Source organism: Pantherophis guttatus, chromosome 17, assembly GCF_059756535.1.
Source record: "Pantherophis guttatus breed Tessera chromosome 17, ASM5975653v1, whole genome shotgun sequence".
In the NCBI taxonomy this organism is placed as follows: Eukaryota; Metazoa; Chordata; class Lepidosauria; order Squamata; family Colubridae; genus Pantherophis; species Pantherophis guttatus.
Genome location: NC_142079.1, coordinates 7,389,097 through 7,402,651, shown reverse-complemented (window position 1 = coordinate 7,402,651; position 13,555 = coordinate 7,389,097). Strand labels below are relative to the sequence as shown.

The 13,555-nt window shown below is 40.5% G+C and overlaps 2 gene segments (V, D, J or C); both read right to left on the bottom strand.

Moving 5' to 3' along the window:
* The window catches only part of LOC132709602 (immunoglobulin lambda constant 6-like), a 59,331-nt gene extending 56,798 nt beyond the window's left edge, over positions 1–2,533 (bottom strand). Inside the window, 1 exon segment of the C gene segment in view lies at positions 2,030–2,533. Within this exon segment, the coding sequence occupies positions 2,030–2,253 (224 nt within the window).
* Positions 1–13,555, bottom strand: part of LOC132709600 (immunoglobulin lambda-1 light chain-like) — a 105,922-nt gene that overhangs the window by 66,290 nt on the left and 26,077 nt on the right.

Below are 13,555 nucleotides of genomic sequence, written 5' to 3'. Positions count from 1 at the left end.
AGGAAGTTTCTCCTCAATTCCAATTGCTTCTCTCCTTGATTCATTTCCATCCATTGTTTCTTGTTCTGCCCTTCGGTGCTTTGAAAAATAAGTTGACCCCCTCTTCTTTGTGGCAGCCCCTCAAATACTTGAATACTTCTATCGTGTCACCTCCTAGTCCTCCTTCTTTCTAGAACAGTTATACCCAATTCTTGCAGCTGTTCTTCATAGGTTTTAATCTCCAGGCCTTTTAATCATCTTAGTTGCTCTTCTCTGCACTCTTTCCAAAGTCTCAGCATCTTTTTTGTAATGTGGTGACCAAAACTGGATGCAGAATTCAAAGTGTGGTCTTACTAAACTTTTATAAAGATTGATTGGTCTATCAATGTATAGACTTTTCCAATCTTATTATTTGAACAATTGATTTGCAAAATAAAGTTTTTTTTTCCCCCTGAAGAACTGGTAACATTCTTTAAGCATTTAACCCTCCAGGAATAAATCCCTAGGAATTGTTTGTGTGTCGCACTTGAGAAGAGGACGCTGATTCCAGCCGATTATTTCTGCAGAAATGGAAGCCCCACACTTGGGACAGAGTTGCAAATCAAGTATCCTGAATAAAAATTGGCTCAGAGATTCATACAACATAATTTCTTTGTACAACTTGTCAATTTATCTGTTTGCTTTTTATAACGTCAGTATTCACACTGCGTTGACTACAGTTGTCATTTTTGATGGAAGATTACATTTTGTCTTAATTAGTAGATTATATTTGTCATATTGTCCTTTTGTTAACCATAACTCATTGTCAGAAAATTCCTGCTGCACAGTTTGGCTTGTCAGTTTTGCAAGGAAGCTTACAGGATCCACTGCATAATTTATTCATTTTTTTAATTCTGGGTGTCCTGTGTTTACATAATTTGGCCATCATCAGGCTCTCAACAATCCCTCAGAAAATTAATCCCTTAATTTTCTTCATCTCCTTAACAAATTGGAGGAAGAAAACCTCCAGAATTCATGAGAAATTAGGATTTCTGAAAAATCATTTTCCAAACTGAAATCCATGTGGTAGAAATTCAGCCTATCGCCTGGGGTGCCATATCTACACACACGTAAAGCAGTGTTTTGAGTTTAGATCTTCAGTTTTAATGTGAAATGGTCTCTCCTCCGAAAACATTTGAAAAATGTAGTAAGAGTTCCTCCCCATGGCCAAGTCTCTGTGGAGACAGATTGCAGCGTCTTTTGAAAGAGGATTCTTAAAAGGGGAAGCAGTTAGTTGGCTCTTTCTAAAGTTCAGGGAAGCAGGCACGTGCACAGTCCAGATTTTGAATCAGAAAGTACCAAATAGTAGTTAAGATCATAGATTAGTGATGAAGATATCGGTTCAGGCTCAGCCACAGAAGTCCCCTTGTGATCTCGGTCCCCTCAATCTCCGCCATATTTGCCTCTACATCTGCTTTTGAATGGTCAAAGATTAAACCCCACTGGTTTTATCTTGGAAATCAACCATCTCATGTAATTGAAATATAGACTGTAAAGGTAAAACAACAACAACAAGAACAAAGAAACCCAACTAAATTTGGGGTTTGGTACAAACCCATATTTTAAATTATAGTCCAAACAGGATTCTTGGTTCAAATTGAATTCTACATCAGATTTGCTTTCTAAACTGGAGTCTTTTTGGTCATTGAATTTTATTTCCATGAAAGGTCAATACCAGACAAGCCTCCTTTTATTTTCCTTTCTAGGAGAAATATGTGATATATTTTCCAATTTTAATCAAGGTGGGGGGGGGGAAGGAGTAAAAATGCAATGTTTCTTTAATGCAACTCTGATGAATGTTGCAAATTTATCTCTACCGTTTTTCATTTTCCAAAAAGGAGAAGGTCCTTATGCTTAGCAAGGCTGAGAGAAGAACTGACTCTGCTCTCTAAGTATTAACTGTGTAAATATTTCACAGGCCAGGCTGATGGTTCACGAAGGGGAAGAAGGAAGTGTTCGCAAGGGGAGGTTTTTGTCTCACTTCTGCAAGTGATTGTATCACTGTGGATACCACCAGTTGCTGCCACTGCTGTAACCACCACCACAATAATAATCAGCCTCATCCTCAGCCTGGAGGTTTGCAATGGTTAAATAGGCTGCATTGGCAGAGCTGTCTATGGTCCCCGAGAACCTGCCATTGTTGTTGTTGTCATAGAGAAGGAATTTGGGTCTCTCTCCAGGCTTCTGTTGGTACCAAGACATGTCAGAGCTGCCCACTCGGCTGTCTTGGCTCATGGTACAGGAGAGCTTTGCTGGTTGTCCCCGTGGAAATGATTGTGTTGTGGGTTGAGTCAAGGTGAACTGTGAGTTGGCTCCTGAAAAAAAAAGAAAAGGAAGAGAATGAAGGTGGACATCCTATAGATCCACTCTTGGAGTGTCTTTTGAAGAGCTGCTCTGATTGAAATCCAAACATCCCTGAATTTTGGGTTGGAAGGCATGGAAGGGGGTGGCTGTGACATCAGGATCAAACCACAGGTACAGCTTGAACATGATGCTTTCCAAGCCTTGAATGTTGGCAGAGGTAAAATTCAGAGGTGAGAATTCTTCCTAAATTACCTGTGCACCATAAGAAGAAGAAAGCCAAGAGCAGAGACCTCGCCATGATGCAGAATGGAGCTTTTTTGGAAACTCAGATTGGGAAACTGCTGTGTTCCCTTTAAACGCCCCCAGGGATCTGGCTTTACCCCTTTATGCAAATTCAGCTTGCATCTCATTAGTAGTTTTTGATAAAAAGACTTTCACTTGGAGGAAAGAGATGGTTTCCTGTTCCTCTTTTAATCTCTTCTTTTGTTTGTCTCTCTAGACAGTTGATATACTTAGGGCGGCCATGTTACAGCATCTGGCTTGGTCTAAGATCCTCATCAAAGTACTTTATCCTCAATTATATGATGAGGAAAGGATCTTTCAATTCAGAATGGAGCTGGAAGGGACCTTAGAGATCTTCTAGTCCAACCTTCTGCTCAAGCAGAAGAGCCTATACGATTTTGACAAATGGCTGTCCAGGCTCTTCTTAAAAATCTCAAGTGTTGAAGCACCCATGACTTCTGAAGTCCAGCCCTTCCACTGGTTAAGTGTTGTCACTATTAGGAAGTTTCTCCTTAATTCCAGGTTGCTTCTCTCTTTGATTCATTTCTGTCCATTATTTTTTGTTCTGCCCTCTGGTGCTTTGAAAAATAAGTTGACCCCCTCTTCCTTGTGTCAGCCCCTCAAATACTGGAATACTTCTATCTAGTCCTTCTTCCTCCTAAACTAGAGATACCCAATTCTTGCAACTGTTCTTCATAGGTTTTAATCTTGAACTTGGTTGCTCTTCTCTGCACTCTGCAAAATCTCAAGTTTTTTTTTTTTTTTTTGTAATGTGGTGACCAAAAGTGATGCAATATTCCAGGTGTGGCCTTACTAAGCCTTTATAAAGATCTATTGATATCAATGTACAGACTCTCTTCCTATCTTACTACTTGAACACCTGATTTGCAATATAAATAATTTTTTTACAAACAACTGGTAACATTCTTTAAGAATTTAACCCTCCAGGAATAAATCCCCAGGAATTGTTTGTGTGTCACACTTGGGAAGACAGTGCTGATTCCAGCTGATTATTTCTGCAGAAACAGAAGCCTCACACTTGGGACAGAGGTGCAAATCAAGTATCCTGAATAAAAATTGGCTCAGAGATTCATACAACATAATTTCTTTGTACAACTTGTCAATTTATCTGTTTGTTTTTTATAAGGTCAGTATTCACACTGCGTTGACTACACTTGTCGTTCTTGATGGAAGATTACATTTTGTCATTTTGTCCTTTTATTAATCATAACTCATTGTCAGAAGTTTCCTGCTGCACAGTTTGGCTTGTCAGTTTTGCAAGGAAGCTTACCGGATCCACTGCATAATTTAATTTTTTAAAATTCTGGGTGTCCTGTGTTTACATAATTTGGCCATCATCAAGCTCTCAACAATCCCTCAGTGGTCAACCTTAATTTTCTTCACCTCCTTAACAAAGAAATTGGAGGAAGAAAACCTCCAGAATTCATGAGAAATTAGGATTTCTGAAAAATCATTTTCCAAACTGAAATCCATGTGGTAGAAATTCAGCCTATCGCCTGGGGTGCTATATCTACACACACGTAAAGCAGTGTTTTGAGTTTAGATCTTCAGTTTCAATCTGAAATGGTCTCTCCTCCGAAAACATTTGAAAAATGTAGTAAGAGTTCCTCCCCATGGCCAAGTCTCTGTGGAGACAGATTGCAGCGTCTTTTGAAAGAGGATTCCTAAAAGGGGAAGGAGTTAGTTGGCTCTTTCTAAAGTTCAGGGAAGCAGGCACGTGCACAGTCCAGATTTTGAATCAGAAAGTACCAAATAGTGGCTAAAATCATAGATTAGGGATGAAGATATCGGTTCAGGCTCAGCCACAGAAGCCCCCTGTGATCTCGGTCCCCTCAATCTCTGCCAGATTTGCCTCTACATCTGCTTTTGGATGGTCAAAGATTAAACCCCACTGGTATTATCTTGGAAATCAAACATCTCATGTAATTGAAATACAGACTGTAAAGGTAAAACAACAAGAACAAAGAAACCCACCCAATTTTGGGGTTTGGCCCAAATTTAAATTATAGTCCAACCATGGTTCTTGGTTCAAACTGAATTCTACATCAGATTTGCTTTCTAAACTGGAGTCCTTATGGTAGTTGAATTTTATTTCCATGAAAGGTCAATACCAGACAAGCCTCCTTTTATTTTCCTTTCTAGGAGAAATATGTGATATATTTTCCAATTTTAATCAAGGTGAGGGGGGAGTAAAAATGTAATGGATGCAATGTTTCTTTATTGCAACTCTGATGAATGTTGCAAATTTATCCTTGCCATTTTTCATTTTCCAAAAAGGAGAAGGTCCTTATGCTTAGCAAGGCTGAGAGAAGAACTGACTCTGCTCTCTAAGTATTAACTGTGTAAATATTTCACAGGCCAGGCTGATGGTTCACGAAGGGGAAGAAGGAAGTGTTCACAAGGGGAGGTTTTTGTCTCACTTCTGCAAGTGATTGTATCACTGTGGATACCACCAGTTGCTGCCACTGCCGTAAGCACCACCACAATAGTAAATACCCTCATCATCAGCCTGGAGGTTTCCAATGGTTAAATAGGCTGCATTGGCAGAGCTGTCTATGGTCCCCGAGAACCTGCCATTGTTGTTGTTGTCATAGAGAAGGAATTTGGGTCTCTCTCCAGGCTTCTGTTGGTACCAAGACATGTAAGAGCTGCCCACTCGGCTGTCTTGGCTCATGGTACAGGAGAGCTTTACTGGTTGTCCCCGTGGAAATGATTGTGTTGTGGGTTGAGTCAAGGTGAACTGTGAGTTGGCTCCTGAAAAAAAAAGAAAAGGAAGAGAATGAAGGTGGACATCCTATAGATCCACTCTTGGAGTGTCTTTTGAAGCGCTGCTGTGATTGAAATCCAAACATCACTGAATTTTGATGGGTTGGAAGGCATGGAAGGGGGTGGCTGTGACATCAGGATCAAACCACAGGTACAGCTTGAACATGATGCTTTCCAAGCCTTGAATGTTGGCAGAGGTAAATTCAGAGGTTAGAATTCTTCCTAAATTACCTGTGCACCATAAGAAGAAGAAAGCCAAGAGCAGAGACCAAGCCATGATGGAGAACTGAGCTTTCTGGGAATGTCAGATTGAGAGAGTGCCACGTTCCCTTTAACTCCCCAAGAATCTGGGACCGCCCCTTTATGCAAATTCAGCTTGCATCTTATTAGCTGGGCTTGGATAAGAAAGAATTGCACTTGAAGGAAAGAGATGGTTTCCTGCTTCTTTTTAAAGTCTTGTTTCAATCGTCTCACTTGGACCCGGGAAATACTTAGGGGGACCATGTTACAGTAGCTGGATTGGTCTAAGGTCCCCATGGACCTCTTTCTTTCCTCAGAGATGATGGACCTTTCTGAATATCGACTGATATCAGTGAAGAGACTCTCTCCCAATCTTGTTACCTGAACGACTGATTTGCACAATTCAGACGAAAACATTTCTAAAGCAGTAGTTACATCCTTTAACCATTTAACCCTCCAGGAATAAATCCCCAGGAATTGTTTGTGTGTCACAACTGGGATGAGAAAGTTGATTCCATCTGATTATTTCTGCAGAGATACAGAGCTTCACGCTTGAGACGGAGGTGCAAATCCTGCCCCCCAAGTAAAATTTGGCTAAGATATTTCTACAAAAATGTTTCTTTGTGCCACATCTGAATGTACTGTCTGTGTTTCCTTTCACAAGGTTACTGTTCACACTTTGTTGACTGCATATGTCCTTTCTGGTGGAAGATTCCATTTTGCCATATATAGTACGAGATTATATTTGTCACGTTCGTTAATCATCTCTTCAGCAAAGAAATTGGTGGAGGAAAAAGTCCACAATCCCTCAGAATTTAGCATTTCTGTAAAAGCACTTTCAAAACTGAGATCCATGTTGCACAAATTCAGCACATTGTCTGGCTTCATATGTCCACAATCCTTTCAACCAGAGTTAAATTCAGGAAATCAGTTTTCATCTGACATTGTCTCTCTTCTTAAAATATTTTAATGATGTAGAGAGAGCTCCTCCACATGGTCAAACTTCTCCAGGGGAGGAAGGAAGTGTTTGCAAGTAAGCACAAGGGGAGGTTTTTGTCTCACTTCTGCAAGTGAGTGTATCACTGTGGATACCACCAGTTGCTGCCACTGCTGTAATCACCACCACAATAGTAAATACCCTCATCATCAGCCTGGAGGTTTGCAATGGTTAAATAAGCTGCATTGGCAGAGCTGTCTATGGTCCCCGAGAACCTGCCATTATTGCTGTTGTCATAGAGAAGGAATTTGGGTCTCTCTCCAGCCTTCTGTTGGTACCAAGACATGTCAGAGCTGCCCACTCGGCTGTCTTGGCTCATGGTACAGGAGAGCTTTGCTGGTTGTCCCCGTGGAAATGATTGTGTTGTGGGTTGAGTCAAGGTGAACTGTGAGTTGGCTCCTGAAGAAAAAAAAAAGGAAGAGAATGAAGGTGGACATCTTATAGATCCACTCTTGGAGTGTCTTTTGAAGCGCTGCTCTGATTGAAATCCAAACATCACTGAATTTTGGGTTGGAAGGCATGGAAGGGGGTGGCTGTGACATCAGGATCAAACCACAGGTACAGCTTGAACATGATGCTTTCCAAGCCTTGAATGTTGGCAGAGGTAAAATTCAGAGGTGAGAATTCTTCCTAAATTACCTGTGCACCATACGAAGAAGAAAGCCAAGAGCAGAGACCTCGCCATGATGCAGAATTGAGCTTTTTTGGAAACTCAGATTGGGAAACTGCTGTGTTCCCTTTAAATGCCCCCAGGGATCTGGCTTTACCCCTTTATGCAAATTCAGCTTGCATCTCATTAGTAGTTTTTGATAAAAAGACTTTCACTTGGAGGAAAGAGATGGTTTCCTGTTCTTCTTTTTATCTCTTCTTTTGTTTGTCTCTCTAGACAGTTGATATACTTAGGGCGGCCATGTTACAGCATCTGGTTTGGTCTAAGATCCTCATCAAAGTACTTTATCCTCAATTATATGATGAGGAAAGGACCTTTCAATTCAGAATGGAGCTGGAAGGGACCTTAGAGATCTTCTAGTCCAACCTTCTGCTCAAGCAGAAGAGCCTATACGATTTTGACAAATGGCTGTCCAGGCTCTTCTCAAAAACCTCAAGTGTTGGAGCACCCATGACTTCTGAAGTCCAGCCCTTCCACTGGTTAAGTGTTGTCACTATTAGGAAGTTTCTCCTTAATTCCAGGTTGCTTCTCTCTTTGATTCATTTCGGTCCATTATTTTTTGTTCTGCCCTCTGGTGCTTTGAAAAATAAGTTGACCCCCTCTTCCTTGTGTCAGCCCCTCAAATACTGGAATACTTCTATCTAGTCCTTCTTCCTCCTAAACTAGAGATACCCAATTCTTGCAACTGTTCTTCATAGGTTTTAATCTCGAACTTGGATGCTCTTCTCTGCACTCTGCAAAATCTCAAGTTTTTTTTTTTTTTTTTTGTAATGTGGTGACCAAAAGTGATGCAATATTCCAGGTGTGGCCTTACTAAGCCTTTATAAAGATCTATTGATATCAATGTACAGACTCTCTTCCTATCTTACTACTTGAACACCTGATTTGCAATATAAATAATTTTTTTACAAACAACTGGTAACATTCTTTAAGAATTTAACCCTCCAGGAATAAATCCCCAGGAATTGTTTGTGTGTCACACTTGGGAAGACAGTGCTGATTCCAGCTGATTATTTCTGCAGAAACAGAAGCCTCACACTTGGGACAGAGGTGCAAATCAAGTATCCTGAATAAAAATTGGCTCAGAGATTCATACACCATAATTTCTTTGTACAACTTGTCAATTTATCTGTTTGTTTTTTATAAGGTCAGTATTCACACTGCGTTGACTACACTTGTCGTTCTTGATGGAAGATTACATTTTGTCATTTTGTCCTTTTATTAATCATAACTCATTGTCAGAAGTTTCCTGCTGCACAGTTTGGCTTGTCAGTTTTGCAAGGAAGCTTACCGGATCCACTGCATAATTTAATTTTTTAAAATTCTGGGTGTCCTGTGTTTACATAATTTGGCCATCATCAAGCTCTCAACAATCCCTCAGTGGTCAACCTTAATTTTCTTCACCTCCTTAACAAAGAAATTGGAGGAAGAAAACCTCCAGAATTCATGAGAAATTAGGATTTCTGAAAAATCATTTTCCAAACTGAAATCCATGTGGTAGAAATTCAGCCTATCGCCTGGGGTGCTATATCTACACACACGTAAAGCAGTGTTTTGAGTTTAGATCTTCAGTTTTCATCTGAAATGGTCTCTCCTCCGAAAACATTTGAAAAATGTAGTAAGAGTTCCTCCCCATGGCCAAGTCTCTGTGGAGATAGATTGCAGCGTCTTTTGAAAGAGGATTCTTAAAAGGGGAAGGAGTTAGTTGGCTCTTTCTAAAGTTCAGGGAAGCAGGCACGTGCACAGTCCAGATTTTGAATCAGAAAGTACCAAATAGTGGTTAAGATCATAGATTAGGGATGAAGATATCGGTTCAGGCTCAGCCACAGAAGTCCCCTTGTGACCTCGGTCCCCTCAATCTCTGCCAGATTTGCCTCTACATCTGCTTTTGGATGGTCAAAGATTAAACCCCACTGGTATTATCTTGGAAATCAAACATCTCATGTAATTGAAATACAGACTGTAAAGGTAAAACAACAAGAACAAAGAAACCCACCCAATTTTGGGGTTTGGCCCAAATTTAAATTATAGTCCAACCATGGTTCTTGGTTCAAACTGAATTCTACATCAGATTTGCTTTCTAAACTGGAGTCCTTATGGTAGTTGAATTTTATTTCCATGAAAGGTCAATACCAGACAAGCCTCCTTTTATTTTCCTTTCTAGGAGAAATATGTGATATATTTTCCAATTTTAATCAAGGTGAGGGGGGAGTAAAAATGTAATGGATGCAATGTTTCTTTATTGCAACTCTGATGAATGTTGCAAATTTATCCTTGCCATTTTTCATTTTCCAAAAAGGAGAAGGTCCTTATGCTTAGCAAGGCTGAGAGAAGAACTGACTCTGCTCTCTAAGTATTAACTGTGTAAATATTTCACAGGCCAGGCTGATGGTTCACGAAGGGGAAGAAGGAAGTGTTCACAAGGGGAGGTTTTTGTCTCACTTCTGCAAGTGAGTGTATCACTGTGGATACCCGTAGTTGCTGCCACTGCCGTAATTACCAGCACAATAGTAAATACCCTCATCATCAGCCTGGAGGTTTGCAATGGTTAAATAGGCTGCATTGGCAGAGCTGTCTATGGTCCCCGAGAACCTGCCATTGTTGTTGTTGTCATAGAGAAGGAATTTGGGTCTCTCTCCAGCCTTCTGTTGGTACCAAGACATGTAAGAGCTGCCCACTCGGCTGTCTTGGCTCATGGTACAGGAGAGCTTTACTGGTTGTCCCCGTGGAAATGATTGTGTTGTGGGTTGAGTCAAGGTGAACTGTGAGTTGGCTCCTGAAAAAAAAAGAAAAGGAAGAGAATGAAGGTGGACATCCTATAGATCCACTCTTGGAGTGTCTTTTGAAGAGCTGCTCTGATTGAAATCCAAACATCCCTGAATTTTGGGTTGGAAGGCATGGAAGGGGGTGGCTGTGACATCAGGATCAAACCACAGGTACAGCTTGAACATGATGCTTTCCAAGCCTTGAATGTTGGCAGAGGTAAAATTCAGAGGTGAGAATTCTTCCTAAATTACCTGTGCACCATAAGAAGAAGAAAGCCAAGAGCAGAGACCAGGCCATGATGCAGAATTGAGCTTTTTTGGAAACTCAGATTGGGAAACTGCTGTGTTCCCTTTAAACGCCCCCAGGGATCTGGCTTTACCCCTTTATGCAAATTCAGCTTGCATCTCATTAGTAGTTTTTGATAAAAAGACTTTCACTTGGAGGAAAGAGATGGTTTCCTGTTCTTCTTTTTATCTCTTCTTTTGTTTGTCTCTCTAGACAGTTGATATACTTAGGGCGGCCATGTTACAGCATCTGGTTTGGTCTAAGATCCTCATCAAAGTACTTTATCCTCAATTATATGATGAGGAAAGGACCTTTCAATTCAGAATGGAGCTGGAAGGGACCTTAGAGATCTTCTAGTCCAACCTTCTGCTCAAGCAGAAGAGCCTATAAGATTTTGACAAATGGCTGTCCAGGCTCTTCTCAAAAACCTCAAGTGTTGGAGCACCCATGACTTCTGAAGTCCAGCCCTTCCACTGGTTAAGTGTTGTCACTATTAGGAAGTTTCTCCTTAATTCCAGGTTGCTTCTCTCTTTGATTCATTTCGGTCCATTATTTTTTGTTCTGCCCTCTGGTGCTTTGAAAAATAAGTTGACCCCCTCTTCCTTGTGTCAGCCCCTCAAATACTGGAATACTTCTATCTAGTCCTTCTTCCTCCTAAACTAGAGATACCCAATTCTTGCAACTGTTCTTCATAGGTTTTAATCTCCAGGCCTTTTAATCATCTTAGTTGCTCTTCTCTGCACTCTTTCCAAAGTCTCAGCATCTTTTTTGTAATGTGGTGACCAAAACTGGATGCAGAATTCAAGGTGTGGTCTTACTAAACTTTTATAAAGATTGATTGGTCTATCAATGTATAGACTTTTCCAATCTTATTATTTGAACAACTGATTTGCAAAATAAAGTTTTTTTTTCCCCCTGAAGAACTGGTAACATTCTTTAAGCATTTAACCCTCCAGGAATAAATCCCTAGGAATTGTTTGTGTGTCGCACTTGAGAAGAGGACGCTGATTCCAGCCGATTATTTCTGCAGAAATGGAAGCCCCACATTTGGGACAGAGTTGCAAATCAAGTATCCTGAATAAAAATTGGCTCAGAGATTCATACAACATAATTTCTTTGTACAACTTGTCAATTTATCTGTTTGCTTTTTATAACGTCAGTATTCACACTGCGTTGACTACAGTTGTCATTTTTGATGGAAGGTTACATTTTGTCTTAATTAGTAGATTATATTTGTCATATTGTCCTTTTGTTAACCATAACTCATTGTCAGAAAATTCCTGCTGCACAGTTTGGCTTGTCAGTTTTGCAAGGAAGCTTACAGGATCCACTGCATAATTTATTCATTTTTTTAATTCTGGGTGTCCTGTGTTTACATAATTTGGCCATCATCAAGCTCTCAACAATCCCTCAGTGGTCAACCTTAATTTTCTTCATCTCCTTAACAAAGAAATTGGAGGAAGAAAACCTCCAGAATTCATGAGAAATTAGGATTTCTGAAAAATCATTTTCCAAACTGAAATCCATGTGGTAGAAATTCAGCCTATTGCCTGGGGTGCTATATCTACACACATGTAAAGCAGTGTTTTGAGTTTAGATCTTCAGTTTCAATCTGAAATGGTCTCTCCTCCAAAAACATTTGAATTCTACATCAGATTTGCTTTTTAAATTGGAGTCTTTTTGGTAGTTGAATTTTATTTCCATGAAAGGTCAATACCAGACAAGCCTCCTTTTATTTTCCTTTCTAGGAGAAATATGTGATATATTTTCCAATTTTAATCAAGAGGGGGGAGTAAAAATGTAATGGATGCAATGTTTCTTTATTGCAACTCTGATGAATGTTGCAAATTTATCTCTACCGTTTTTCATTTTCCAAAAAGGAGAAGGTCCTTATGCTTAGCAAGGCTGAGAGAAGAACTGACTCTGCTCTCTAAGTATTAACTGTGTAAATATTTCACAGGCCAGGCTGATGGTTCACGAAGGGGAAGAAGGAAGTGTTCACAAGGGGAGGTTTTTGTCTCACTTCTGCAAGTGATTGTATCACTGTGGATACCACCAGTTGCTGCCACTGCCGTAAGCACCACCACAATAGTAAATACCCTCATCATCAGCCTGGAGGTTTGCAATGGTTAAATAGGCTGCATTGGCAGAGCTGTCTATGGTCCCCAAGAACCTGCCATTGTTGTTGTTGTCATAGAGAAGGAATTTGGGTCTCTCTCCAGCCTTCTGTTGGTACCAAGACATGTAAGAGCTGCCCACTCGGCTGTCTTGGCTCATGGTACAGGAGAGCTTTACTGGTTGTCCCCGTGGAAATGATTGTGTTGTGGGTTGAGTCAAGGTGAACTGTGAGTTGGCTCCTGAAAAAAAAAGAAAAGGAAGAGAATGAAGGTGGACATCTTATAGATCCACTCTTGGAGTGTCTTTTGAAGAGCTGCTCTGATTGAAATCCAAACATCCCTGAATTTTGGGTTGGAAGGCATGGAAGGGGGTGGCTGTGACATCAGGATCAAACCACAGGTACAGCTTGAACATGATGCTTTCCAAGCCTTGAATGTTGGCAGAGGTAAAATTCAGAGGTGAGAATTCTTCCTAAATTACCTGTGCACCATAAGAAGAAGAAAGCCAAGAGCAGAGACCTCGCCATGATGCAGAATTGAGCTTTTTTGGAAACTCAGATTGGGAAACTGCTGTGTTCCCTTTAAACGCCCCCAGGGATCTGGCTTTACCCCTTTATGCAAATTCAGCTTGCATCTCATTAGTAGTTTTTGATAAAAAGGATTTCACTTGGAGGAAAGAGATGGTTTCCTGTTCCTCTTTTAATCTCTTCTTTTGTTTGTCTCTCTAGACAGTTGATATACTTAGGGCGGCCATGTTACAGCATCTGGCTTGGTCTAAGATCCTCATCAAAGTACTTTATCCTCAATTATATGATGAGGAAAGGATCTTTCAATTCAGAATGGAGCTGGAAGGGACCTTAGAGATCTTCTAGTCCAACCTTCTGCTCAAGCAGAAGAGCCTATAAGATTTTGACAAATGGCTGTCCAGGCTCTTCTCAAAAACCTCAAGTGTTGGAGCACCCATGACTTCTGAAGTCCAGCCCTTCCACTGGTTAAGTGTTGTCACTATTAGGAAGTTTCTCCTTAATTCCAGGTTGCTTCTCTCTTTGATTCATTTCTGTCCATTATTTTTTGTTCTGCCCTCTGGTG